General features: G+C 43.3%; 1 protein-coding gene across 2 annotated transcripts in view; it reads left to right on the forward strand.

The window, feature by feature from the left end:
• CSNK1G1 (casein kinase 1 gamma 1) overlaps nucleotides 1-21587 on the forward strand; it is a 28691-nt gene extending 7104 nt beyond the window's left edge. The window contains exons 4-13 of one of the 2 annotated variants that reach the window (XM_081337756.1): nucleotides 256-325; nucleotides 957-1108; nucleotides 1832-2066; nucleotides 2851-2936; nucleotides 3554-3638; nucleotides 5237-5385; nucleotides 6184-6285; nucleotides 8189-8295; nucleotides 19557-19614; nucleotides 20511-21587. In XM_081337756.1, coding sequence (XP_081193882.1) covers nucleotides 256-325; nucleotides 957-1108; nucleotides 1832-2066; nucleotides 2851-2936; nucleotides 3554-3638; nucleotides 5237-5385; nucleotides 6184-6285; nucleotides 8189-8295; nucleotides 19557-19611 — 1041 coding nt within the window. In that variant the 3' untranslated portion in view covers nucleotides 19612-19614; nucleotides 20511-21587. The other variant, XM_081337755.1, reaches the window with a different exon arrangement.
• The last annotated feature ends 4705 nt before the right edge of the window (nucleotides 21588-26292 follow it).

Consider the following 26292-nt stretch of genomic DNA (forward strand, 5'->3'; position numbering starts at 1 on the left):
TAGAAAGGTCTTGCTTTGAATGGCTCTCTCTCTCTCTCTCTCTCTCTCTCTCTCTCTCTCTCTCTCTCTCTCTCTCTCTCTCTCTCTCTCTCTCTCTTTCTGTGTGTGGTGTGTGTGTGTTTGTGTGTATTTCAAACTGGAAAACAAACTTGCAAAATTGACTGAATATATTCCTGCTCCTACATTGTAATTTAGTGAAACAATCCACCATTAAAAAAATCAGTTCAGTCTGTTTCATTATTTTGTGTTTTATAGGAACCGTTAAAATCTCGTGCCCCACAACTGCACTTAGAATATAGATTTTATAAACACCTCGGCTGCTCAGGTGAGACATCTTTCTCCTAGGAGTTAAAATAAATTGTGGCAAAGGGGTGTGGTGAAACTAGTACTTACCCAAGCATATATTTGAAAACCACAATTATCCTAGATACCAGAGGTGCAGTTTTTAGCAGTGATAAATGTAGCACATATAAACTCATCAGATGCAAAACAGGAGCCAAAGTAACATTTGCTGTTGCCCCAAAAATCTTCACAGTTGTATTTTTAAAGTAATATCTCTCCACGTCGCATTCATAAACTGATTTGAAACCTGGTGGCACCTTTGAAAAGTAGCTGGTGATTTGATTCAGTTTGTCCTAAACGGGGAAAAAAGAGTAACCTATCTTAGAGGCCATCTACGTAGCTCTATAAGCCATCATCAAATTTAATGAATTGAATTCTGCCCATGATGTAGCTCTTGTCAAGAATGACTGCACTGGCATAGGTCTAATTCAAAACTTGGGGTTCCCCAACTCTTTTGAAAAGGAAAGACCAAATGAAATGTGTTGATGGAGAAATTTGGGATATGTTTTTCTAGAACTTTTATTTGGGTGGCCCACACCAAAGCGGTGGTTTTGAAGGGTTTTTTTGTGATATCCTCTTGATATAGCGTTATTATTTTTTTGTATTTGTTTCAGTTGAAGGCTTCCCACAGGTATTTTATTATGGTCCATGTGGAAAATACAATGCCATGGTACTGGAGCTCCTTGGTCCAAGTCTGGAGGATTTGTTTGACCTCTGCGACAGAACGTTCACTCTGAAGACTGTCTTAATGATAGCAATTCAGCTGGTGAGTAAAGGAACAGTTTCACGTTTGGGTAAACATCCTCCTTTCTTCCAACATAAAATATTTCCAATTACAGTACAGTACAGAAATAGTTGCAATTACAGCCTTCTTTTCTTGGCTCTTAGGCAAACTTTTCTTACAAGTTTATTTGATTTTATTTAACTAATATTGAATCAGCAAAGAGTTTCCAAAATGGAGCTCAAGCACTTAGGAGAGCACTAACTAAGCCAAGCTTAGTTTGATTACAGGTGATTTGTGGCTAAGATTTGTGGCTGCATCAAATGAGTGTTATGAACAGAAATCAGATTATGGGTTATGGCTTTCCAACTGTTCACTGGGGACTGTTAGATAGTTTGGGGCATGTCGTGGCCTTTTCTTGGTTCATTTGATATAACGGTATAGGACAAAAATTTAATCCAGCATCTTTAATGAACAAAATGCACAAGCCAGAACAATTTCTTTGTGTTTTTTACAAGGTAGCTTCTTAAACTGCTTCTGATCTACCTAGCTTATATTTTCCATTTCCTTTAGCTAAATAAAGGAATGCATTTTCACTATGGCAAAAAAGCATCTTGGTATAGAAAGCTAGTAGGTATTTTCATAACTAGTGAACCAGTTCATGTGAACTTTAATTCAAAATCCTAGTCCTGAACACTTAGCAAAGGATTTTTAAGAGATCTAAGAGATCAGTGATCTAGAATAACTTACGGTTCTGTCTTTTTCTAGATTACTCGAATGGAATTTGTGCACTCAAAGAATCTCATTTATCGAGATGTCAAGCCAGAGAATTTTCTCATTGGCCGGCAAGGAAATAAGAAAGAACACATCATCCACATAATAGACTTTGGATTGGCCAAGGAGTACATTGATCCTGAAACCCAAAAACATATACCTTACAGAGAACACAAGAGCCTTACTGGAACAGCAAGATATATGTCCATTAATACACATCTGGGCAAAGGTTTGTTCGGTATAATATGCTGCATTAACTGGGCTGTTTATATCACGCAAACATGCTTGGGAGCTGTTACTTTTCATATTGTGACTCTCTGTAAAATTAGCAATATGACTTTGGCATGCATGCAATAAATATGACTTCAAAGAAGTTTACATTACTAATGCATGTCCTTGCATAGATGTTTATCAGTTGGGATTGAGCTACTGAGCCAGCATTTTCAAAATTGTTGTCTACTAGGAAATGAGAATTACTAGTGCTGTTATTCAATTTTTCCTATTTGTCTCCTTCTGCAAGCAAAACATACCACAGTAGCTTCTTCTGCCATTATTCGTTGTGACACGTGAATTGAAATATCTTGCTTTTCCATACATTAGGAATAAAACAAAACAAGGATAAATCAGGCTTGTCAACCTATTTATATTAAGAGAGGAATAAGTCAGGTGTACGCATTACCCCAAAAAATAAAATAAATCTGAGCAAAGGTCAGAAACAGTGATAGTGCCAAATGTCTGGAGAACTCCAGATTGTCCAGCTTAGTTTGAACACAGATGTGTGTTCCGTTTGAATGTGAGAATGGCCATCTGGGGAATGTGAATAATAATACTGTTGTTGTACATGTAGAACAAACCTTTACTAAATCAGTAATTTCTCAGGCTCCTCGTAGATACATTTCTTATGTATCTGCATGTTTATGTATGTCTTACTGGAGTTAATTACTAGGAATGTAATTACTAACGTAATGTGATTAAAGTGTTAGAGCAGTGTCCTGTTCTCTCGCATGTTTTAGAACAGAGTCGACGAGATGACTTGGAAGCGCTTGGACACATGTTCATGTATTTCCTTCGAGGCAGTTTACCCTGGCAAGGCCTTAAGGTAGATGCTAAAATGTGTGCTTAATCAGTTGGGTTTGGGCAGATAGCTTCTGTGTTCATTAGGTGCCTTTTCTGACAATTTATTTTTATTTTCATCCTTTGGAAAGAACGTCTCACTGTCAACATCGAGGTTTTGCTCCACCTAATTTGATTTATTTGATTTGTTACGGTTGGCCATTTTAGAAAACTCTGGGTGGCTTACAAAATCCCAGAAAAGTAAAACCCACCCATTCCACAACACCCTATTAAAATGATTGAATGATCATAATTTCCCCAGCAAGTTAAAAGGGAAGATAGTGTACAGAAAGTGGACCAATTTTATTTTATTTTGCAGATGTGAAAATTTAAATTACTCTTTTGTGTGTGTGTGTGTGTGTGTGTGTGTGTGTGTGTGTGTGTGTGTGTGTTGGTGTTAAAAACAAAACTTACTGAGTTATGGTGCAAATAAAGACGTATCAGATGACACGCACGGACTTAGTTAAAAGCTTGCCAAACTTCTGTAACTCACTCAAAGATTGTTTCTCTGGTTCCTTCATCTGACCTTCTTCTCCAGGACCACATCCTACATATTACGACCCAATAATAGTTTTTTAAAATTGGAATCTCTGCATTTCACAGGCTGATACACTGAAAGAGCGATACCAGAAGATTGGGGACACAAAGAGGAATACTCCGATTGATGTTCTCTGTGAGAACTTCCCAGGTAAGTTTCAGTTCTGGTAGCTTATCGTTTCTGTAAATTACTCCTTGAAATAACAACTATCATGACAGTGATTTTTAGAAAGTAGCTAGTATCGAAAAATATGCTAGTATAAAATATATGCGCATACCTGGAAACCATAGTTTAATACATGGCTATCTTTAGAGCTGGCCACAGATTTCAATTACATTTAAAAATCTGACTTTTTTTTGAACCTGTATGAATAATTACTTTCAAACTCCTGACATCTCAAATGCTTATATTAACTAGGCAGATCTTATCAAGGTTTATCAGGTTTCTGACCACTTGGCACATTTTGCAATCCGCTTCCCATTGAATAAAATGTTTTTACAGTTGGCTTACAGCCACACCCCTAGGTGTTTCCATCATCTGGCAGGCTGCAGTGAATGGTTTGTGCTGCCTAGGCTAAAAGCAGCAGATTTGATATGCTGGCTGGGGGATTCTGGGAGCTGAAGTCTACAAGTCTTAAAAGTTGCCACAGTTGGACACCCCAAGTATAGACGATACACTTGGATTAAAATACATAGCAAGTTCTAGGTGAAATGCTCAAAGCCTATTCTCATTGGAGCAAACAGGTAAAAGGCATTCTTGATGCATCTCTTAAGATATTTTCATAGCTTCTGATTCTATCAACCTTTGTGCCATGGGCCCTGAAAAACATAGTTGGTGTAATTCCAGTCTATCCTCCCAAGTTCAGTTCTGCATCTGCCAGAAGATGGCTTCCCGGTCACCGAATTTGAAACTGCGTGTGAAACTGCTTTCTAAAATTGGAAACTTAGACTGCGGTGCTTCAGGCTCTAACCAAAGGGAAGTAAGCAGAGATCTGAATGTGTGTAGCAAACAGTGATTAAATGAGGGTCTCTCTGAAACTTCTTGAGAACGTGAAGTTCTATCAGCTTACTTCAGTTCTTTTAGAAATAAAAGAAATAATAATAATAAAAGAAATAATCCCTGACAGAGCCTTGCCTATCTCTGTTCTGAATCACCTGGCCTTTTTATGACTTGGACTTTCTGCTGAGTTCAACCCTTTCAGTCTGGGCTCAACAACCCATCGGTGTAATAAATTCACAATGTATGTAGGTTATAATTTGCATCCCAGCAGCACTCAGGCTATTTAAAGCGAGCAGACTGCATCTCCTCCTTTATCAGCCCTGTGTGTGAGTGTGAAAATACACATGCATTAAAACCCATTACGTCTGTAAATTTCTGCTTCAGCTTGAGTTTTTGAAGTGACCGTAGCTTACGTATTTGACCTTTTTACCCACCAGTGCGTTTTAATAGTTCGGAGAACGATACTAATAAAAACAATTGTTCCAGAGCTGGTGCCTACGAATTGTTTTTGCCAGTTAAGTCTTTTTTTCCTGTCTCCAACTATTTCAGTTATGTACTTAAGGAAGCCCCTTAGAAAACTGTGGCTTGGTCGCCCATCCATGCCACAGATTTGTTGACCTCACCTGCCTCTGTAAACTGATTATTTGGGGGGTTTAATTTGAGCAGGAGGTAACGCTGAAATGTATTCTGCTTCTACTTCTTTCTGAACAGATTGTCTGATGTTGCTTCTTCCTAATTCCCTTTAACAGAGGAGATGGCCGCGTATCTTCGTTACGTCAGACGGTTAGACTTCTTTGAGAGACCCGACTACGATTACCTGCGAACGATTTTCACAGAATTATTTGAAAAGAGGGGATTCACCTTCGATTACGTCTACGACTGGGTTGGCAGACCAATTGTAAGTTGCAATCCTGTGCCATCTGCTGTATCTTCCAGAGGTCTCTCTTTAAAAGCCAGTTCAACCGAACGTCACGGTCTCGTTATTTGGAAAGCAAGATCAAGACTACCTGTACAGGTAGTCCAGACGTGTCAAACTCGTGGCGTCACATGACGTCGCACAACGTATCGGGACGGTTTTGCCATTGCCAGCAATGGAGTGGGCACGGCTTCCGGATGACGCATCCGGCCTACGGGCCGGCAGTTTTACACCCCTGAGGTAGTTCTTGACTTAACAATTCATTTAGTGACCATTCGAAGTTACGACGACGCTGAATAAAGCAACTTACGACCATTTTTTCACAGTTGCAAGCTTTGCAGCATCCCCATGATCACGTGATCAGAATTCAGATGCTTGCCAACCGACTTGTATTTATGACGGTCGCAGGGTCCCAGATTCACACAATCCCCTTTTGCGACCTTCAGACAAACAGCCAACGGGGAAGCCCGATTCGCTTACCAACCAGGTTACTAACTTATCAGCTGCAGTCATTCCTTTAACAACTGTGGCAAGAAAGGTCGTAAAATGGGGCAAAATTCATTTAAGAAATGTCTCATTTAACGACTGAAATTTCGGGCTCAGTTGTGGTCATAAGTCGAGGACGTCCTGTGCTTTGTTGGGAACTTTCCAGCGAACCGAGGTGTTCATACTTATATTTTTCTTTTCAAAAGGTCCCCCCCACCTTTTGAATGGGGGAAGTGTCACCTTGTTTTGTTTTGATTGAATGGGATGCACTCCTGTCTATGTTTTATTTTCCAGCCCACTCCGGTGGGACCCATGCATGTGGAATCGGGACCCTCCGTGATCAGAGATCCCCATTTACATCGGGATCGATCCTCAGTACAGCCTTACCGAAATCAGGTTGGTTCACCTTATGCCTTAATGCTTTAAAAATGTGCCTCTGTAGTTAATCCCTAGACGGACCACTAGAAAATCCAGGGCTGTCACTGGCCTTATTAATACCGCCCTTCCTTTTTCGTCTGGGAAGCTTTCTCTTAACAACTCTACTATGGCTTCTTTTGAGGGAGGGGTGGATACGTCTACGAGAGTAGAAAATACTCAGGTCTCCGATGCTAGTTGGAAGAAACGACAGTGCGAGAATGGAGACCCACAGATCGTAAAATAGGGCAAAACTTAACTTAGCACATGTTCCGCTTAGCCACATAAATTTGGGGCTGGATTGTGGTCGGAAGCCGAGGACTGCCTGCGTATAGAGGGAATATTTGATGCCCGAAGCGCTTTGCTTCCCTGTCCCCCTGGAGCTTCTTCACGTGCTTGCTTGCTTCCGGCTCACCTTTTTGCCTTCCCTCTTTGCTCTCTTTGCTTCCCTGCATGCTGATACCTGGGCAGCCTGTGTCCGAGCGCAGAGGAGAATGGGAAATTCCAGCAGTCCGGCAGGCCAATACTTTGTTTCTGACCTCTCACTTGGCTACCGAACGGCATGGGGGATCTGTCCAGGTATTGCTCTTTCCCCCCCCTTCCTCTCCCGCGCAGCTTTTGGGCCATCGCTCCTTGGGCATGTGCCGGGTGCCCCTCCGTCTTTGAGCTGCACCGTTTGGCTTCTGCTAGAATGATGGGGGTGGGCGGGCATGACATCAGAAGCGTGCGAATGCCCAAAGACGTAGAACTTAAGTGCTATATTATTGCTATATTGCCATGTGGATTCTTGAGGAGAGCGTTTCCCAATCCAGACATCTTCCACAGATGTGGACTTCAGCGGGATTCCCGTGGGAGACCAATCTGGCTGGAGAAATCTTGGAATTAATCCACATCTGGAGGTGGCTCAAACGGGGGAAAGAGTTTTAGGCAGAAGCTAGAACACAAAAGGTTTGTCCAAATCCGCCTTCCGTGCACACTTTTCCTCCTCCTCTCCTCCTCGTGGAAGGAAGGCCACGTCTTGCGTCATACAGCACAGGTAGCCCTCAACTGGCGGTCACTTAGTGACCGAAATTACAACGGCACAGCAACAAAAGTGACTTATGACCGTTTTTCACCCTCACAACCATTGTAGTATCCCCCAGGGTCAGGTGATCAAAATTCAGACGCTTGGCAACTAATTCATATTTACGACGGTCGCAGTGTCCTGGGGTCACGTGATCTCCTTTTGCGACCCTCTTGACAAGCAAAGCCGAGGGGGGAACCAGATTTTCTTCACAACCTTACCAACTGCAGTGATTAACAACTCTGGCAAGAATGGTTGTAAAATGGGGCAAAACTCACTCAGTAACTGTCTTGCTTAGCAACAGAAATGTTGGGCTCCATTGTGGCGGTACGTATCTTACCGATCCTTCTGATTTCAAACGACTCGCGCTGTAGCCAGCTTAAAAATTAGCTCCCTTGCAGGATTGCATGTTGCCAGTCAAATACTTATTAAGGATCTTTTGCACAAAAAAAGATTAACACGTTCAGACCTAAGCATGGAGCAAAAAACCCTCCTCCGTGATCTGAAACCGCTTTCTCTTTTCCTTCCTGGCACTCCGCTGCCAGAATAACTGGTAACGTGATTTTTCCCCTTTGGTGCCATTTGTGAGTATTGCACACTTGGCTTCCTGATCAACAGATGTGCCAAGATGGAGGAAAAGAGGGCTGCAAAGACAGAAGCAGCGTAGGGTTGATAACCGACCTGAGATGCTCAAGATGTCTTGGTTTAGGCTGTCTTTGATGCGGCTTTGACACACACACACACACACACACACACACACACACACACACACACAGAGGCCTTATTAACAGGGTTTTGTTTGTTGGTTTGTATTCCTTCCAGGTGGTAAGCTCAACCAATGGTGAGTTGAATGTGGAAGAGCCAGCAGGAGCACCCTCCAATGTGCAACTTGCAGCCCGTACTGAGGTGGAAGTAGTAGAGGAAGCTAAGTATGTTTGCTGTCAAGCAAGGTTTATCCCTGCATCCTCTCCGTGTAAAATATGTCGGTGTGTTTCCAGGCTTTGATGTACCTGTGCCCATTACATGTGGTCAGATCCTTTTTCCCCCCGCTTTCCTTCTTGCATGGATAAACCATGGCGTTGCTGGGCGCAGCTTCTTTTCCCTTGGGCTGTCCAGGTCATGCTACTTCTGGTCGATGCATGTGCTGCAGTTATGACGAGGGGATTCAGAAGAATTTGCAACTGGCATGTGATTCCCCAGGAGTTAAGGCTGTAGCTTTTGGTCCTGTAGGCACTTTTTAACAATTTCAGTTTCTTTTGGGATGACGTGTTCTTCTCTTTAGAGACCCGTGTGTCCTCTCCTCCTCCATTCCCAGTCTTCTTCTGAAAATTGGAAGTTCTGTTGTGCTTTAACTCCTCTTTGAAAAGAGAGGATTTTGTGTCCGATAGGGAACTTCTTCTGGCTCCTGGAAGTTGTGAGTTATTTTTGCCTGCAGCGGGATTTATTTTGCCTCTGCTAGAAGTCTTGACCATTATTTTCATCTCTACCATCCAGGGCTATTGTGCATGATTTATCAGCACTGCAGGAACCATGATACGGAGCTTCTCCCCCCCTCCCCCCTTATTTCTCCTTCTCCGTAAGGGAGATCAGAACATACTCGGTTAATTACACCGAGAAGAAGATTCCTCAAAGACTTAGCAGTGCTGTTTGTCTTGCCTGACTTTATCTTGTGTTGAGACTTTGAACAGTCTTTCGAGCCATCATAACAAAATTTCTGTAAGTTTTACGACAGACGTGATCCTCTTTGCTAGGCTAAAGGTGAACTTCCAAATGTTCTTTCCAGAAAAGCAGGTTGTCTGTGCCTTAAGTTTGATTACGCTTCAGGTTCTGAAGCCCCAGCTAAGAGGAAGTAATTGCCTCTAAAAATCTTTTCAGAAACAGTTTTATCGCTTTGCAAACATTTCCACCTTCTCCCTTAAGAAGAAAAAAAACTCTATAACATCTTTGAGCTTGGGAGAATTTTAAGGTTTTTATTTTAATAAGCACAAGTATCCTTGTGACAAAAACGTGGTCTTTGATTTGCTTTTCCAGTTGATAGCTTTGTCACCCAGCAGGTGGTCAGTGACTTCCTAGGGTTAAAAGGGTGGAGATGGGAAGGAGAGATTAGGTTAATTTTTAAAAATTAATTGTATTTCTACAAAGTGCTGGAAGATTCTTCAGCAGTTTAGCAGCAGGGTTGGGTTTTTTTTCCAGAAAATGTTACAGAAATGAGCTAATCTTTAGCCCTTAAGAAAGTCTGTTTGGGCCATAGCATTAATAAAATGGCCAGAATAACTCTTCTGTATCTACTAAGCAAAGCTAGACCATCATCTTTGTGATACGGCCAGTCAGGCTGAAGGAATATGCGCTCACTACTTTTCTCCCGGTTCTCCTCATCTCTGGAAGTTGACTTAGAGCAAATCCCACTCAGTTCCAAGAATCTTTTATTCCCAAGTAATTGGACCTAGAATTGCGTGTCATGGACATTGTCCTCGAAAACGTTACATCCTGCTCCAGTTTCATGGGAGGAGTTTTCTTCTAGGATGGAAGAAAATTAGGATTGTCGGATCTGGATGGCAAAACAGCTAACAGAAAACTGACTCTGGTCATTTGGATATTTGCAGCTCAGAACTGAAAGCTGTAATTGAAGTGGAAGCTAAAGGAAATGTTAATGTTCCTTGGAAATCACAATTGTTTTCTGCTCTTGTTGATGTTTGTGGCACAGTGCCCCCCCCCCGGAACCAAACCTTCCACGGAAGTGGTACTTCCAAGGTTTATTCTCAGTGATCTCAGGGCAATCATTATTTCCAAGATGGCTCTCAAGTCAGCCAACACTCATAATGCCTTGAATCAGCTGAGAGTCCAGTTTCATCCTAGGTTTTCGAACTTCCTTTGATTTTTGCCAGGTCAGCCTCTTTAAAACCACTTGTTGACAGCGTTTCCAGAAGCATCTTCCAATCTAACTGAATGTCAAGTTGCATCTTTATTCTTTTTTTTTTATTATTCCATTTATATCCCGCCCTTCTCCGAAGACTCAGGGCGGCTTACAAGCTTAGCAGTAGCCTTCATTCTATGTATATGCCTGCTTGTTAGGGCTTTCACACACACCCCCAAGCGGCATTATTACAAAGTCAGCTTAATTGCCCCCAACAATCTGGGTCCTCATTTTACCTACCTCGGAAGGATGGAAGGCTGAGTCAACCTTGAGCCTGGTGGGATGCGAACCTGCACTAATTGCAGGCAGCTGGCGTTACTTAAGGATCTTAGTGATCGGTCTTATGTCGTAGTGCTATTCCATTATTGTCCATCAAAGCACGAATGCGTTTGCATCTGGACCTTTCTAGGGAGTCTCTTTAAGACTTTTCTTTTCCCAAGAGTATTTTCCAGCCCAGCAGAAATAATCTTGCTCTCATTTTCCAGGGCCTCACTGAACACATTCCCCCCCCCCCGCCGCTTATAATCATCTCTGGGGCTCTGAAAGGATGGCCTTTGGCTATTGCAAATGCTTCTTTTTGTCCATCTCAGAAATGCCCATCACGGTATCTCTCTTCCTCGGGGATTACAGGAGGATTAGGTAGAACCAGAGTCGGGAAAGTAGATGGAGCTGGTGAGGACCTCAGATCCGCAATGCACGTTTGCATGAACTGCCGTGACTTGCTTCCATCTTACTCTGAGCTAATGTTTCCTTCTTTCCTTTCTGTGTTTTTATTTGTCTTTCTTTCTTTCTTTCTTTTTCTCCTCTCACTGTCTGTTGTAGCTGCCTGAAAATGCTCAACTTGTGGTGAGTCGCGCTCTCTGGTTCACGTGCAAGGGGGAGTGAATCAGACTGGGCTGTGCTTAGCCAAAGCAAAGCGAAATTAATGGGTAGGGCAGTGCGGATAGCTAAGAAATGGCCTCCGTAGGGCAAGGCAGAGAGCTTGGTGCCCAGATTGGCACATCGGCGGCTTCTCTCTCTTTATAAAAAGAGATTGTGGCGGAGTGTTTTGAAAGCCTGAAGGCATCTTCAGTTTGTCCCCAGAGGTGTTGAACTATCTTGGTTTTTTTTTCCCCTAAGCAGTTCGTTTGCCAGGGATATACATTTTCTAATCCTTTATTGGTTAAAAAGTGTGTGTTAGCAGTTTCGGAAGCTTCCATTGTTTCGTGAAAGATTTGGGCATTTCCAACGCTAGGGATCTGTATTATGAGAATAGTCCTACTTTTGTCCCAGAAACCATCATCTGCTGTCTAAACTAGAGCTAAATTCCTTTTCCCCACACGTGGAGCCACATACAGGCAGTCCTCAATTTACAACAGTTCATTTACTGACGGTTCACAGTTACTACGGCAGTGAAAAAGGTGACTTAAGACCGTTTTTCACACTTAACGGCCGATGCACCATCCCCATGGTCAGGGGTAGGCAAACCTGGCTCTTTTAGGACTCGTGGACTTCAGCTCCCAGAATTCCTGAGCCAGCCACGCTGAGGGGAAAGGGAGAGGTTTCCAAGCTGAGCCACGCTGGCTCAGGAATTCTGGGAACTGAAGTCTCCACGAGTCATAAAAGAGCCAAGGTTGCCTACCCCTGACCATGGTCATGTGATCAAAATTCAGATACTTGGCAACTGACTCACATTTATGACGGTTGCAGCGTCCCAGGGTCACGCGATCCGTTTTTGCGACCTTCAGACAAGCGAATTCAACAGGCAAGCCAGGTTCCCTTAACCACCACGTAACTTAATTTAACAACTGCAATGATTCACTTAACAACTGCAGCGAGGAAAGTCATAAAATGGGGCAAAACTCACTTAACCAATGATTCCACTCAACAACCTAAATTTTGGGCTCAGTTGTGTTCGTAAGTTGAACCAGTGGGGAAGAGGGCAGTTTTTAACTACACCAGTGTGTAGCTTGGTAAAAAGTACATAGCATATGAGTAGCCTTTTTTTTTCCTGCAGGGAGCCCTTCTGAAAAGAATATCTTTTGGGCTTTCGCTTCCCACAATAATTCTTAAGTACTTCAAAAGTGCATCATGCCAGAGTATGAATTTTCAAGGCTTAACATTAATAATAATAATAATAATAATAATAATAATAATAATAATAATAATAATAATAATAATAATAATTTATTTATTTATTTATTTATTTATTCATTTATTTAGATAGATAGATAGATAGATAGATAGATAGATAGATAGATAGATAGATAGATAGATAGATAGATAGATAGATTGATTGATTTATATACCGCCCTTTCCCGGAGGACTCAGGGCGATTTACAGGGTATTTAAAAGAAAATCAATACAAAAGTTAAAACAGATTAAAAAAGATTAAATGAAACCCTGAGAAAAAATAAAAACCCAGTTAAAATTAAAAATTAAAAAATTCTCAGCCTGGGCCAGAGAGCTCGAAGAGCCAGGTCTTCAGGTCCCGGCGGAATGAACGGAGGTCGGGGGCAGTCCTCAGCTCCGCGGGCAGCTGGTTCCAGAGGGCAGGCGCTCCCACTGAGAAGGCCCTGCCCCTGGGTGTTACCCGCCGGCAATCTTTAACCGGCGGCACCCTGAGAAGACCCTCCCTGTGGGAGCGCACTGGACGAAGGGAGCTTGATGCTGGCAGCAGGTGTTCCCTCAGATATCCCGGACCCAAGCCATGTAGGGCTTTATAGGTCATCACTAATTAATAATAATAATAATAATAATAATAATAATAATAATAATAATAATAATAATAATAAAGTTGGAAGGGACCTTGGAGGTCATCTAGTCCTGGGGCTCCCTCATTGGAAACATTCGGTTTGAGGAATTTTAGGCTAGCAGGGGAGTGTTAGCCTCCAAAATAATACTTGCTTATTTTGCCTCATGAGGAACTTTGCCCATGCTTTTAGAGTTTCAGATGTGGTGATGGAGGAAAGAGACTAATTATGGGGAGTTTTGAACCCCAAACTGAATTAAGGCTTGAAAAGTTTCCCTGTCACACACCAGCTGTTTTGGCCGAGGGTTTCTTTCTCGAAGATGGACCATGAACAGTCCCATCTTCTGTCTTCCCTTCCCCGTCCCCATCCCTATTCCGTTTCCCTTCCCATCCCAATGCAAGATACGATTCTGATCCCCCAGCTTATCCCTTCGGCCAGATTCAATTATCCATCCTGGAACAGGGAATACTCCTGTGTTTGAGTGACCTCACTTGCTTTTCTTTGAAGCACGCGATGGCAGTTCAGACAACCACTGAGCCTCGCCAGCTTTAGCTTGTTTTCCCCACCGAGCGAGCCAGTCCTTCATTTTAAAACGTCCTTGTTTTTTTTTTTCCTTTTGCACGCGTGCCTGTTTAACTGTGTACCCATAAATGGCCCGAGGGATGATGAAAGTTCTGAGGTGACCAGCATTAGTCACGGCCGTTTTGTAATCTAAAAGGAACTCGCCTCTCTGGTTTGGTGTAGGATTTGGCATTTTAAGGAATTTATTTGGCCATCAGTGTCCTCTGTGGCAGTGGCCCCCAACTTTTTTCGCCCCAGGGACCGGTTTCATGGAAGACAGTTTTCCCACAGAAGGAGGGGGTGGGGAGCATGCAACCTAGATCCCTCACATACAGGGTTTACAGTCGGGTTTGTGCTCCTGATGATCTGAAATGGAGCTGGGGAGCAGCTGCAAGTATAGGCCAAGCTTTGTTCGCTTGCCTGCTGCTCGCCTCCAGCTGTGAGACCCGGTTCTTAACAGGTCATGGACCGGTCCCGGTCCTTGGCTCTGTGGTTGGGGACCCCTGCTGTACGGGACTCCTGTGACTTCCCTATATATATATTTTTCCACACCAAGCATCTCAAGATGCGTCAGATGCTATTCCTGATAGACCCCCGACCTTGTAATTACTTCTCAGGCAGTTCTGTTAAATGCTTTTGTGCCACAGATCCTCATCTTTATCAAGCTATGGATATAGCTTATCCCTGACAAAAGCCACAAGTAGACTTACGGACTCTTCTTCAGTGAAAATAAGCAACAGATAACTCATTGGCTAACCCACGTTTTCTGTTTCCGTACACTTGCAAAAGAAATGCTTTCCTTCTGTCTGTTTTTTTTAGATTGTAAGCCCCACGGGGTATGGAGCTATCAGACCTGTCCTTTGTGATATGCTTGGTTGGTGCTACAGAAAAATAAAATAAAGACAGTTTTGCAGAAGGCCCTGCCTGTGTTCACCTATATGCAGCTGAGAGTGGTTTCTTAGTATCACAGCCTCTATCAAGATTTGCTGGGCCATCTTTGCATGCAAAATAAATATTGAATCATAAAATGCCAAAGAGCGCCACGTAATGCCAGGGTTGTCATTGGGATGAATGTTATATTACATACATTTTTATTGATTTATTAAATTTATATTGCCGTCCATCTCACATATGTGACTTTGGGTGGTGTGCAATAAAAGAAGCCAATAGGCAGCATAAAACAATACTGTGCAACAATTTAAAAACATTTTTTTTTTAAAATAAAACAGTTAAAACGCATATAAATAAGACTATGGAAAAATAGATCAACAGGCCATCAACACTTGTGTGTGCTCTCTGCTTCCCTGGGACCTCCAAGCCTGTTATTTTATTTTATTTCTTTAAATTTATTTGCCGCCCATCTCAACCACAAGGTGAGTCTGAGTGGCATATAGAAGCAAGTTCTTTCTCTGTGCCTGCTTCTGAAATGCTCTGTTTAGCACTTCAGGAAAAAGTTTAGAAAGGTCAAAGGCCTGAGGGAATCATGAAGACCAAAGAAATGGAATCCATTATTTTTAAATACAACATGTCTCCAAAGACATCAGCCCGGGGGATTTTGTTTTTGTTTTGTGTTTTTTTCCCTCTCTCTCTCTCAAACTTGGTAATTTTAAGACAAGGGGACTTTTTGACTCCCAGAATTCTGGAAGTTGAAGTCCACCCATCTTAAAGCCTGCTAGCTTATTCCAAAGCCATGGAGTTTAACCATATCTACACTGAGTAGCAGTGGCTGTCTGTGTTTGAGGCAATGGGGATGTCAAAACATGAACTATATGTTCTACCAGTGAATAACCCTCATCAGCCAAAACTCGTTCTTTACACTTGCTGGGATATTTGGAGAGCATGAGGTTGGGAAAAGATGCTGAAACATTGTGGTAATTGTGGGGTTTGCCCCTGGATGCACACAGAATGCTGTGTGCGTTTGATATTCAGGAGTAAGTGGATCTGGCCATTTCATTTTACCCTCCCTTCTCCTCTACTTAAGACAGGGTTAAATCATGCTTGTAACGAATATCTAAAAACTCAACCCAGCATCCCGCAGACCTAAAAACCTATATAGGCAAAACTATATAGATTCTTTTAGAGCACCTTCAGAACTTTACTGAGAAGCCTTTGAAAGCTTTTCCCCCTTGTGAAGGTGGAGCCAAATCTGGGTAAGGAATTGTATCGTAATTATAAAGGCCCACTGCAAAAAGGCCAGGTGACTTGGGCCTTCACCCATCACTCTTGACGGGCAGGCTCATGGAAGCAAAGACAGTCATTCTGCTGCCATTTAGAACCAAGGCCAAAAAAAAAGAAGTGTGCTTAAGACAAACTGTGGGCCAATAAAGCTGATTATTAGAAATGATTGCCCAGGGTTATATTGCCTGTTATGAACCTGGCTTTCCACCATAACACATTTTTGCACAGTGTCACAGTTTTCGTTGGAAAAGATTGGCTTGTTGGCTTCAGCCTCGCCGATTGCCCCAGTTCTCAGGAGAGTTTATTCAGTAGCGTTTAGGGAAGGATTTTTGTACAAGCTTTCTTTTTAAAGGGGGAAAACCAGAGTTTGGTGCCCATCCCCATGTGAATAAACGATAGACTAATACTGCGGAGCCCTTGCCATCTTAACGGTTGATCAGTATGTACCATTCTTCTCTAGAATGTGCTGTGGTTAATCCAGCAGGTTTTTAGGTGGCTCTTTCCTAAGACTGTTTTGCCGCAGGGCTGCTGAAAGGACACCCATTTCTAGCAGTCTCCAATTCCCCCAAAATATACTTCCCGTGTTCATGAGAAGCCATCTCTGCCATGGTTGGTTGTGTGAAGATCCTCCTTTCCCAAACGACACCTCCCGGATACATTGGGCCAACGGCCGTGCTGTCTCTTGGTCATTGCAGTCCCAATGCATCTGGATGCTGTTGAGTTGAGCAAAGGCTAGCCTCAAATGAAAACCTTGAGTGGGGGAAATAGGTATGTTTAAAGAGACTCTTGCATGTGTGGTCCTTCCATGTGACTCTGTGTCTCTGCTTCATTTCATAGTGAATTGTTGCGTAGGTGAAGGCTTCTCAGATCCACTCCAGGCTTCTGATAAGAAACTGGATTGTCTCATTCTGTGAACCATCCATCCTGTGTCATCATTAAAGGAGGCCATCTGTGCAGAATAAGTCACCCTTAGTTTCCTGCATGCGCCTCTCAGGTTTTACCGACCGTCTTCCTTCACTTTGGTTGTTCATTTTATCATTGATTAAAAAGAAAACCTTGTCAAAACACTAGCCATGTCCCCTTTCTGTTTTGTTGTAGTTATTTTTTTTGTGAGGTTTTGTCCATAGACCGGATTACATGCTCTACATATTTTCCATCTCAAAACAATCAATCAACCAATCAGCTAATCAAGTACCTGAGGACATTTATTTTACATCTCAGTGTAATCTGGAGCAATTCTCCATATTCTCATAACCTAAACAATTGGTCAAGGAACTAATTGTCTATGAGTTTTGCATAGGGCCATTCGGCTAAACAATTAGTACGTGAACTGAAAGAGTCGGACACCGCAATGAGAAGGTTGCCCCTCCCAGCATCTTTTTTATTTTATTTTATAAAATTTATATGCTGCCCATTTCACTGTCCAAACCTCTTTTGTGAGGTTGATGCGTTCCAAGAGATACAGGACTTTTTGTGAGATTTGTTCTCTACCCAATTCTGGTGTCATCAGTTCTCAAGGAAAACTATCTTACATAGCAGAAGTTGGTGGAAAGTACTTTTGTGGAATGGGTCTAAAGAAAGGTTAACAAATCTAATTTACACTGATTGACATTTTTCTAGCATACTACGTTTTCCATACTTTGGCTGGATTTTATTTAATGCATTGAAACTTATAGTGGTAGTAATACCAGCAAGCTGTGGGGTTGTTTTTTTTTTGTAATTTATCCCAGGGAGGCCAGGATAAAGTATAGCCCAGTATTCACCAATCTGCTGCCCTTCATCTCTGTTCAGTTATAATTCTGTCATCCTTATCTAAATGTGATAAAACTCCCATCACTTGCAGGACATCAAATTGGGAAACGGTGCTGTAGAACAGGGCTCCCCAACTTGGCAACTTTAAAACCTGTGTGGATTTGGCAACTTTTAAGACCTGGCTGGCTGGGGGAGTCCTGAGAAGAGTTGAAGTCCACAAGTTTTAAAAGTTGCCAAGGCTGGAGATCCCCCTTGCAGAAGAAATGCGGAACCTGGACAGACAGATCAGATTTCATCCAGCAGAGGAGAAAGGCCATTTTTAGAGACCAAAGTTGAACCATTAAAGATAGTGAGAGACCACTTGGCAGTTCCAAGAAGAAATTCAAATTAAATCTTTCTAACTATTTGTTCCATTAACTGATGGTATGCTTTGGTTTAGAAGGGTTTTTTAATGCATATTTTAATTGATGAAATTTGGATGTTAGAACCTTGGAATAAATGTTAATAATAAATAGGATATTAATTCTGTTTAATTAAGCGCTAAACAGAAATGGCAGCCTGCTTTTTAAATATCGGAGCTTGTGCCTAACAGACAGTCACTTTTAATTTCCTTCTTTAAGGAATTGGAAGTACAAATACCTTTGATGAGAACACACTAGGATGTAAAGGATTCAGACAGCTAACATGTTCAGATGCCACCAGCCCAGGTTTACGCACTGACCCTAATATGAATTGCGCATTCAGTTCCCTATTGAATAAAAGGGAAATTTGCTGTTACGTAAAGTAGTAGGAAGGTATGAATAAAACCAGGATGAAAAACATTTGTTCCATTAAAATGTAACTAAGGAGGAATTAGCAAACGTGGATTAATGATTTAACTACATCTCCCAGTTTGAATGCATTTGTTTGTAATCAAATAAGGAGGAAGAGGATTACAGCACTTAATCTCCATCTAATTTAGATTACATCAAGGGTTTGTTTCTCTGCATGTATGTGTATGTGTTTGTATGTATGTGTGTATATATATGTGTGTGTGTGTGTATATATATATATATATATATATATATATATATATATATATGAATGTATGTATGTATGTATGTATGTATGTATGTATATACTGAGGTTTTCGCGGTTGCTTGTATGTAGATCTTTGGTCATTCGGGTTTTTCCCCACGTAGAATTGGAGGTATCAGGGCAACGTTTCGACGAAATCTCATCCGTCATCCTCAGGCTGGTGGCTTCAGCGTCTCCCAGAAGAACGAAGCTGAAGCCACCAGCCTGAGGATGACGGATGAGATTTCGTCGAAACGTTGCCCTGATACCTCCAATTCTACGTGGGGAAAAACCCGAATGACCAAAGATCTACATATATATATATATATTTCTAATGAGGAAAGAAGGACCTTTGGTTGAAATGACACTCCCAAAATTTCACCCAGGAGAACCCAAGTCCTTATTAGGCCAAACACGTCATCCTGCTTATTCTTAAATAATCCTCTCTAATCTCCCTACGAGCAGCTACCGTGAGCTTCTCCTGCCTGTGCTATGTGTGGATCTGTCCTGACAGCATCTCATGCAAAACGTCTTCATGCTTCTGGATCTCTAATTAGGCACTTCCAGCTTAAGAGCTTTGTGTGCTTGTCCAGGTTGCATTTTTTGAGGAAATGGGGGCTCCGACTGCTTTGGGGATGCGGTGGGTCTTTTGAATGAAAGCTAGCCTGTTCACCTTCCTGGCTGGTGTGAACGCAAGTGTGGAAAAAGATGGAGAAGTTGGAGATTAGAGTGGATTGCGATAAGCTAGGGCAGTCCTTTAGGAAAAAAAGAAAAGAGAGAGAGCATGGACGTGTGATCATCATGAGTGCAGACTGTCCGTTGTGTTAGGGGTACTCCAGTTTGACAGGAGAGGGTGGATGGGGGAGGGTGCCTCGCGTGCTTCTGAGAATGAAGAGGTTGGCTCCATCCTGTCTCGTGCGTCGTGTTTGAAGGAGAGGGGTTTCTGGGCCGGCCCTGGGACGCTGTATTGATTGGCTGTGTGTTCTTTGTGCTCCAGGTGCTGCTGCTTCTATAAGAGGAAACGGAAGAAGTCTTCTCAGCGCCAGAAATAACAGGTGTCTCCCGAAGGCATTTTGGGGTCTTTTGCCTACCTGCTGTTCCTGCCACGTCTTAATGAAGGGGGCTCCTGCTGGGGAAGGTCAAGAAACAAGGGACACTTTAAACCAAAAAGAGGGGGAGAGAGAGAGAAAAAAAAAAAAGAAAAGAGAGAGAGGAGGGGGAAATTCCATAATAAACATGCAGGTGGATTCCCCAGATGGTCTCCCTCGTTCACTCCTCGGTACCTGAGGCTCCTTTTGACGGAATCAGGAGAGCATTTCTCCCCCCCCCCTCCTTCCCACTCCAGGCACTGGTTGCCCTTGATGGAAGAGGAGGCTGGCTTCCTTCCTTTTCTGTACATCCCTTCAGTGAAAGGCGGGGGGGGGGGGCATTCCTGGCGATTGTGCTTTGTCCCTCCTCCCTTTGGGTTCTCCACGTGCTTCCCCCTCCCCTCCCTTCCCCTCCCTTGCTGTTGTGAACCATAGGGCCAAGTGAACTCACGGCTGGGAGGGAAGAATGCTGCTAAAAGAGCTCAGGCTTCTCCTACATCATCCACACCCTGGGTTTCAACTCTCCCAGGTGGCCAAAGTGGGTTGACCTTTGGTGGTTGCCCTTGGAGAGTGTCCCAGGCAGTAAGAAAGCAGTCGGGAGAATTGCAATCTACTCTTGTTAACAGTTGCCTTGATTTACTGGCATGTCTCCTTTTTTTCCCCTCCTTTTTTCTCCTATTCTCAGAATGATTGGAGAAAACTGTCCGTTCTAAACGAGCATAAGTTGTTGCACTTTTAATTTTTTTTTATTATTATTACTGTAACACGATGGATGCATATTACGCTCTGTCTGTGTGTGTTCTCTCCTCGTCGGCGTGAATGAGGCTAGCCCACACGCTCAGCTTCCACTCCTCTTCATACAGGCTGCCCGTCCCTCTTAGGATTCCACCAGGACCGCGGCCAAGTTCTTAACGGCCCGACGTTGCCCGTGCCGCTTACTTGAATTTTCCAGCTTCTTCTTGAACACCCCGGTTGTGGTTTTTGTCTCCGTGGTGCCTATCTTGACCGGCTTGAGATGGGAAAAAAACCTTTTCTGCTGGCAGGAGAAGCCAAGTCAGCTGGACTGAACTTTGGACAAGTAACCGTGGAATGAATGAGGCACTTTGGCCGTTTTAAGCAGAGCGAAGCTTGGCCAGAGAGAGGACACTGCCGTTGCCTTATACTTCTTCTCTGGTGCGGATTTTGCCCAGGTTTTCCAGTCAAACTCTACGGACTTTAAAAGAGGGTGTCATCTACACAGTGCCTGCAGATCTTTCAGATTTTGTGGCCTGGGCCTGAGGTTGATTACACCTACCTGGATACGCAATGAGATCGATGTCAGACACGCAAGTTGTTGGTTTTCCCCCCCCCCTTTCTCCCAAGCAGTCTGGACTTGGGGGGCGCTTTTGAGAGAGGAGTTGAAAAGGAGCCTTCTTGAAAAGCCTCAGATTCACCTCCTGAAATCCGTCTCAAAGGCAACCCGACCCTGTTGATCAGCGACTGGTTTTGGGGGCACTTGTGGGAAGGAAGCTCCCTTCAGAATCGTAGCGGGGAGAAGCAAGCAAGAGTTCCTTGTTTGCAGATGAAAGAACTGCTAGCGGGGGGAAAAAAGCCACTGGATCCTAGAACAACTGGATTCCTGCTCATCTCGAATACTCTTTTCATGCCTGATGTTTTGTCTTGAGGTTAAAATATCACCCCCACTTCTCTTTGCCGAGCCGTAGATTGCTGATCTTTTCCCAATTAGTGGCCCAGGACCCAGATTTTCAGTGATATTTGCGCATTCGTCCTCGGAGTTCTATCTTTCCCCCCAAAATGGGGTTTAACACAGAAACGCAACTCATCATCCCCATCTTTCTTCACTGATAAGAGTTGAGAGTTTCTCCCTTGGCGGTCCTTAAAAATTAAATTTCTCTCGCCCATTTTGATAATTTGCATCCTGAAAGTGAAATATTTTTACACTGAGCAAGACAGTCTAGGGCAGGGGTAGGCAACCTTGGCTCTTTTATGACTCACGGACTTCAACTCCCAGGAATTCTGGGATTTGAAGTCCATGAGTCATAAAAAGAGCCAAGGTTGCCTAACCCTGGTCTAGGGCCTAGGAATTTCCCCCCCTACAACTTGAAGCTTGCAAAAAGAGAGAGCTATGTTTTAAACTAAAAACAGCTTTGTTTCTAAATCCTCAGTAAATCTCTAGAATGAAATAGGGACTAGGGACACTCATCTGCTCTAGACCGCTTTTAGGATCTCCTTTTGTTATAAGCTAATAATTCATTTAGCACAGAGCAGTACAAAATGGGGGGAAACCCCCCCCCAGTTCTCCATTGCTTCTTCGAAAATTGTAATATCAACACTTGGATCTGTAGCCTCCCCTTTCCAATGAGGCAAAACATGTTGGCTTCCAGTCGCGGATAATTTACTTCTGAACCATGTTGAAGAATGTAGGTGTCTTTCCCCAGAGTCAAGTCTATTTAACGGTGAGGATTGCTTTGCTTCAGGAGTTCTCGAATTCCTTACTAGCTTGACACACTTTTTCTGTCAGAACAGATATTTTGATATCTGTTTAGAAAATAAAGATAACGATATCCAGTTATCTCGAAAAAGAGCTTCTCACATATATGCATGTTCATCAGCTGTTGGTTATTTTGTCTTGGGGGGGGGAGGGAAATCAACCTCTGCTTGAGCCAAGAATCTTATTCTCAGACCTCTCCATATTCTTGAAGTTAGTAAAACTGTTTTATGGGTGTGATCACTCTTCTGACTTCCTTTTTAAAAAAAATATATATAAATAAGCTCAAATTGCTAATCTAGAAGAAGCTCTGCATGAATGTTCAAAATATGTACCTACATAGCACTGAGAATGACCAGCATCAGCATTAGAAAACTCTTCAACTTCATGGTTGCTTTGATAACTTCGTTCTCTTCCAGTTGTTACCCTTTTAACATAATTCAAACATGCCCTGAACCAGCAATGGGGCTTCCAGGGATGTTTGGTCTTCAACAAGGCCTGCCCATATGTTCCTAGGTCCAAAATCTGTGCTTCCGTTTCTTTCACGTACCACACCTTCTACAAGGGGATGAGCAAACGGCTGCTGCTTCTTCTTGATTCATAGCAGTCCATAGATGTGTCTTTCCCAAGGTTTGGTGAGCAGGTACTTTTTACAAAATGTAAGTGGGAGTTACCAGGGTGAGCCCCTAGCCTGTAGCCTAGTGTTGGGTGTGTGTGTGTGTGATAAACGTGCACTGCCAAATTTGTACTTTCCCCGCAAGCGCAAAGCCATAATCTTTGCTTTCTCGAGATATTAACGAGAAGAGGAACAGTTTTATGCCTTGTCTTTCTTGGGGCCTCGAAGGACTGTACCAACTCCTTGCCTCTAAGGCTGCGACTTTTAATAGTTTTGAGTGTCAGTAAAGGAGGAACGAGAGATTGGCCGCTTTCTGTAGGCCTTGATGTTGGCACGACCGCTAGCAATGAAAGGACTCAGTTGCAGATTTACTTGGCCTCCGCAGTTCTCCGAGCTGCGTCTGTGTGATGCATACCCCACAAGTAATCGGAAACAAGCTTGTCTTTCTTCGAACTAATGTTTTTACTGTCCATGGAATTGTCTGTGAAGGGTGGAGAAATGTAAGTTGTACTGAAGTTATAGGAATTATATTAATGATACCAAGGATCTGCAGGTGGGCAGATCGCATTGCCCTGCAACTCCTCATGATCCTGATTTAGCCCAGCTGATGGTGGGGGCATGCTGAGATTTGTAATTCAGCTATTTCAAAAGGGCCCCCTGTTCTCTGTCCCTGCACGACGTGATTGTCGGAAGGGGGAAAGCCTTCATTTTGTTCCTGTATTTGTACGCAGCAAGCCTTGAGTTTGAACGTGGGCAGCAGCCTTGGCTTCTATTTGCTTTATTGCCAAACGAGAAGAGAGGTTCTTCGCCCTGACCAGAACGCCTTTGCGCAGTAGACCCCTGTCTTTTCTCACCCGAGAGGGACATCGTGCTGAATCCCACGAGAAGGCCACCCTTTTCTCCCCAAGCTGCGTGTCCCCTGGCTCCTGGGACCAGCTCGGAGCTTAATATCTCTCCCCGAAAAATGTTGAGTGGGTGACAATCCAACCAGGCAGGAGTAGGAAGGCCTTGATGTAACCTCTCTTCTCCTTTTCAGACTGTCTCAGGAATGTAATCGCTTCCCCCCCCACAAAAAAACGAGATATTTCACCACCACCCCAACTGCGCTATTGCTGTATGACTTCAGGTGCTACCATGTGGAATTTAGAACAGCACTTGCCTTTTCCACTTAGGAAGCCCACTGGATGGGGGCAAAAGTGGGTTCTGCCATGAGCAGAAAAGAAGGGAGCTAAGACTTTGGGCGTCTGGACAAGAACCAAATATCGCATCTTCTCCCAGCAGGGAAGTGTAGCCGAGTGGCTTGCTCCCATTGGAAACCTCGTGATGTATATTTTGTTACGTCTGTTTCTTTTACCTTCGTCGGCCGTTGTGCTTTTAAATCGTGGGATGGGGATAGCGAATGAGGGCAGCTCTTCTTTACTGTAAAGAAAAATCAGCTGTGAAAATCTTTTTGTTTCTTCTTTTTTTCTTTTTAAAGAAAAGTATTATGTGCACTGTTCCGATTCTTGTTAAAATGCCTTTTGGGTTTTTTTATTTTACTGGTTTCATTTGAAACACAGGATGCAATGTTTTACTTGTCCTCTCATCATCCGTGTTCTGCAGTGGCCGCATGGTGGGGAACATGAAATCTCTTTTCCAGATGAATGTCAGTTTGAAATGCATCTGAAAAGCAGGATAAGGGCTTATCTATGCCGTGGGTGAAAAATTCCTTCCTTAAGCACTGGTGGGGTTTTATTGTGCCAGGAAATGGGTCTTGCTACTGATCTTTCTGGTTCGCCTGTTTTAATGGGACATTGCAAGAAGTGTTGTGTACCTTGAATTCATTCTCCCCCTAATGGCACCATTTTAATGTAAAATAAAACATTGACTTTGCTCTGTTCATTTCTGGTCTGTTCATGGTTTTGCCACAGATCTTTGGCCCTGGAATTAACATCTTGAAATCAGAATGAAAACAAATGCCAGAGTGTGTTTCTTTATACTGGTAGTCCTTGATTTATGACAATAATTGGGATGGGAAATCCAGTTGTAGGTTGTTGCGGTCGTAAGTTGAGACTCTCACATGACTAGATCCGTTTTTTGACATTTTTTTTGGGGGGGGGAGGTTGTTAAATGAATCGCCGTGAACAGTGAACGGGAAATAATTTTATAATTTTACGTATGATTGACTTGCGAGGCCGGTGTGTTGTGCAATTAGCTCACATGGTGTAACAAGATGGTGGGTTTGTTGTCACTGTGAGTTGTGGTGGGGGCATGAAGGGAGGCTCAGTCAATCTCAATGTATACATGGTTGTACTTTGACAATAAAGGTTCATTCAGTCATTCATTAGGCAAATCCATTCTTCTGAATGGGCATGTTTTTGCTGGAAACCAGCACAAAGCCAGAAATTGGCAACAAACCTCAAGAATGACAGTCATAAATCATGTCGTCAAACATCATGCACGCCTTCTCAAAATGTTAAACCTCCTGTCTGCAGAGACCAGGTTCATTTTTCAAAATGGCTTAAGTGCTGCTGCTTTACTTGTATATATCAAACCTTTAAAGTACTTATCTGCATATCAAGAGCTCAGCAACATTTATATAAAAGACTGTTGGAATTACCGGGATGTAATTGCTTGATCAAGCAAGCCCACTTTTGGGTGCTTTAAATCTTATCCTTGGATTTTTAGGTATCAGTGTTACACAAATCACTGTTTCCTAGTTTCTGTTCATATAAAATGCCAAAAGGCAAGTCAATCTTTTACCAAGCTTCTAACATTGATTCTCTTCTGGACGTAAAATATAAACCTATTCAGCAGTACCGTAGCAACCAGAGTAGATCTGCTTTATATTTTGGAGGTTAAGCCTACGGTTTGAATAATTAATATAAAGTTATGTAATCTGTCGATGAAGCATTACATGCCAGTCTTGATGCTCTGAAGCAGTGTTTTTCAACCTTGAAGTAGACTTCAGCTCCCAGAATGCCCACAGCCAGCATGGCTGGCTGAGGAATTCTGGGAGTTGAAGTCCACCCATCTTAATGCAAGTCAAGGTTGAAAAATATTGCTCTAAAAGGGATTCAGTTCACCCTGGAGTAACTTCGGTCACAGCGTTATGGACCAACCTCTTTGCGTCTATAGCCGGGTTTTCCTCCGGCGGATCTTGCCTTCATTGCACCCGCACAACAACCTTGCAGGTAGGCAGGGCTCAGAGCAGCAGCTCTGCAGCTTAACGGAAGAAAGTCGAGCCGTGACCGCGTCCGCTGGCTATGCTGACCCCTGCAGGAGCGGAGCGGTAACGTTCCTCGCGCGCTCCTTTCTGGGTAACGTAGTTTCGCCAGAGAAGCTTCCTTCCTTCCGGCCTCTTCTTTGTTGTCCCTCGACCCAATGGGCGCGCCGCCGCCCTCCGTGCCACTTCCCGATTGGCCCATCCGGCTGCCCAATACGAGGCTGGAAACGTGGCATTCCTTTGCCGCAGCTGGGTTCTTCTCACCTCCACCCCCCCCCCTTTTGGCGATGGAACGCGCCAATCCCCGCCGCTGCAGCCCTGGCTCCGCCCGGCTCG

This window comes from Vipera berus, assembly GCF_964194415.1.
Source record: "Vipera berus genome assembly, chromosome: 12".
In the NCBI taxonomy this organism is placed as follows: Eukaryota; Metazoa; Chordata; class Lepidosauria; order Squamata; family Viperidae; genus Vipera; species Vipera berus.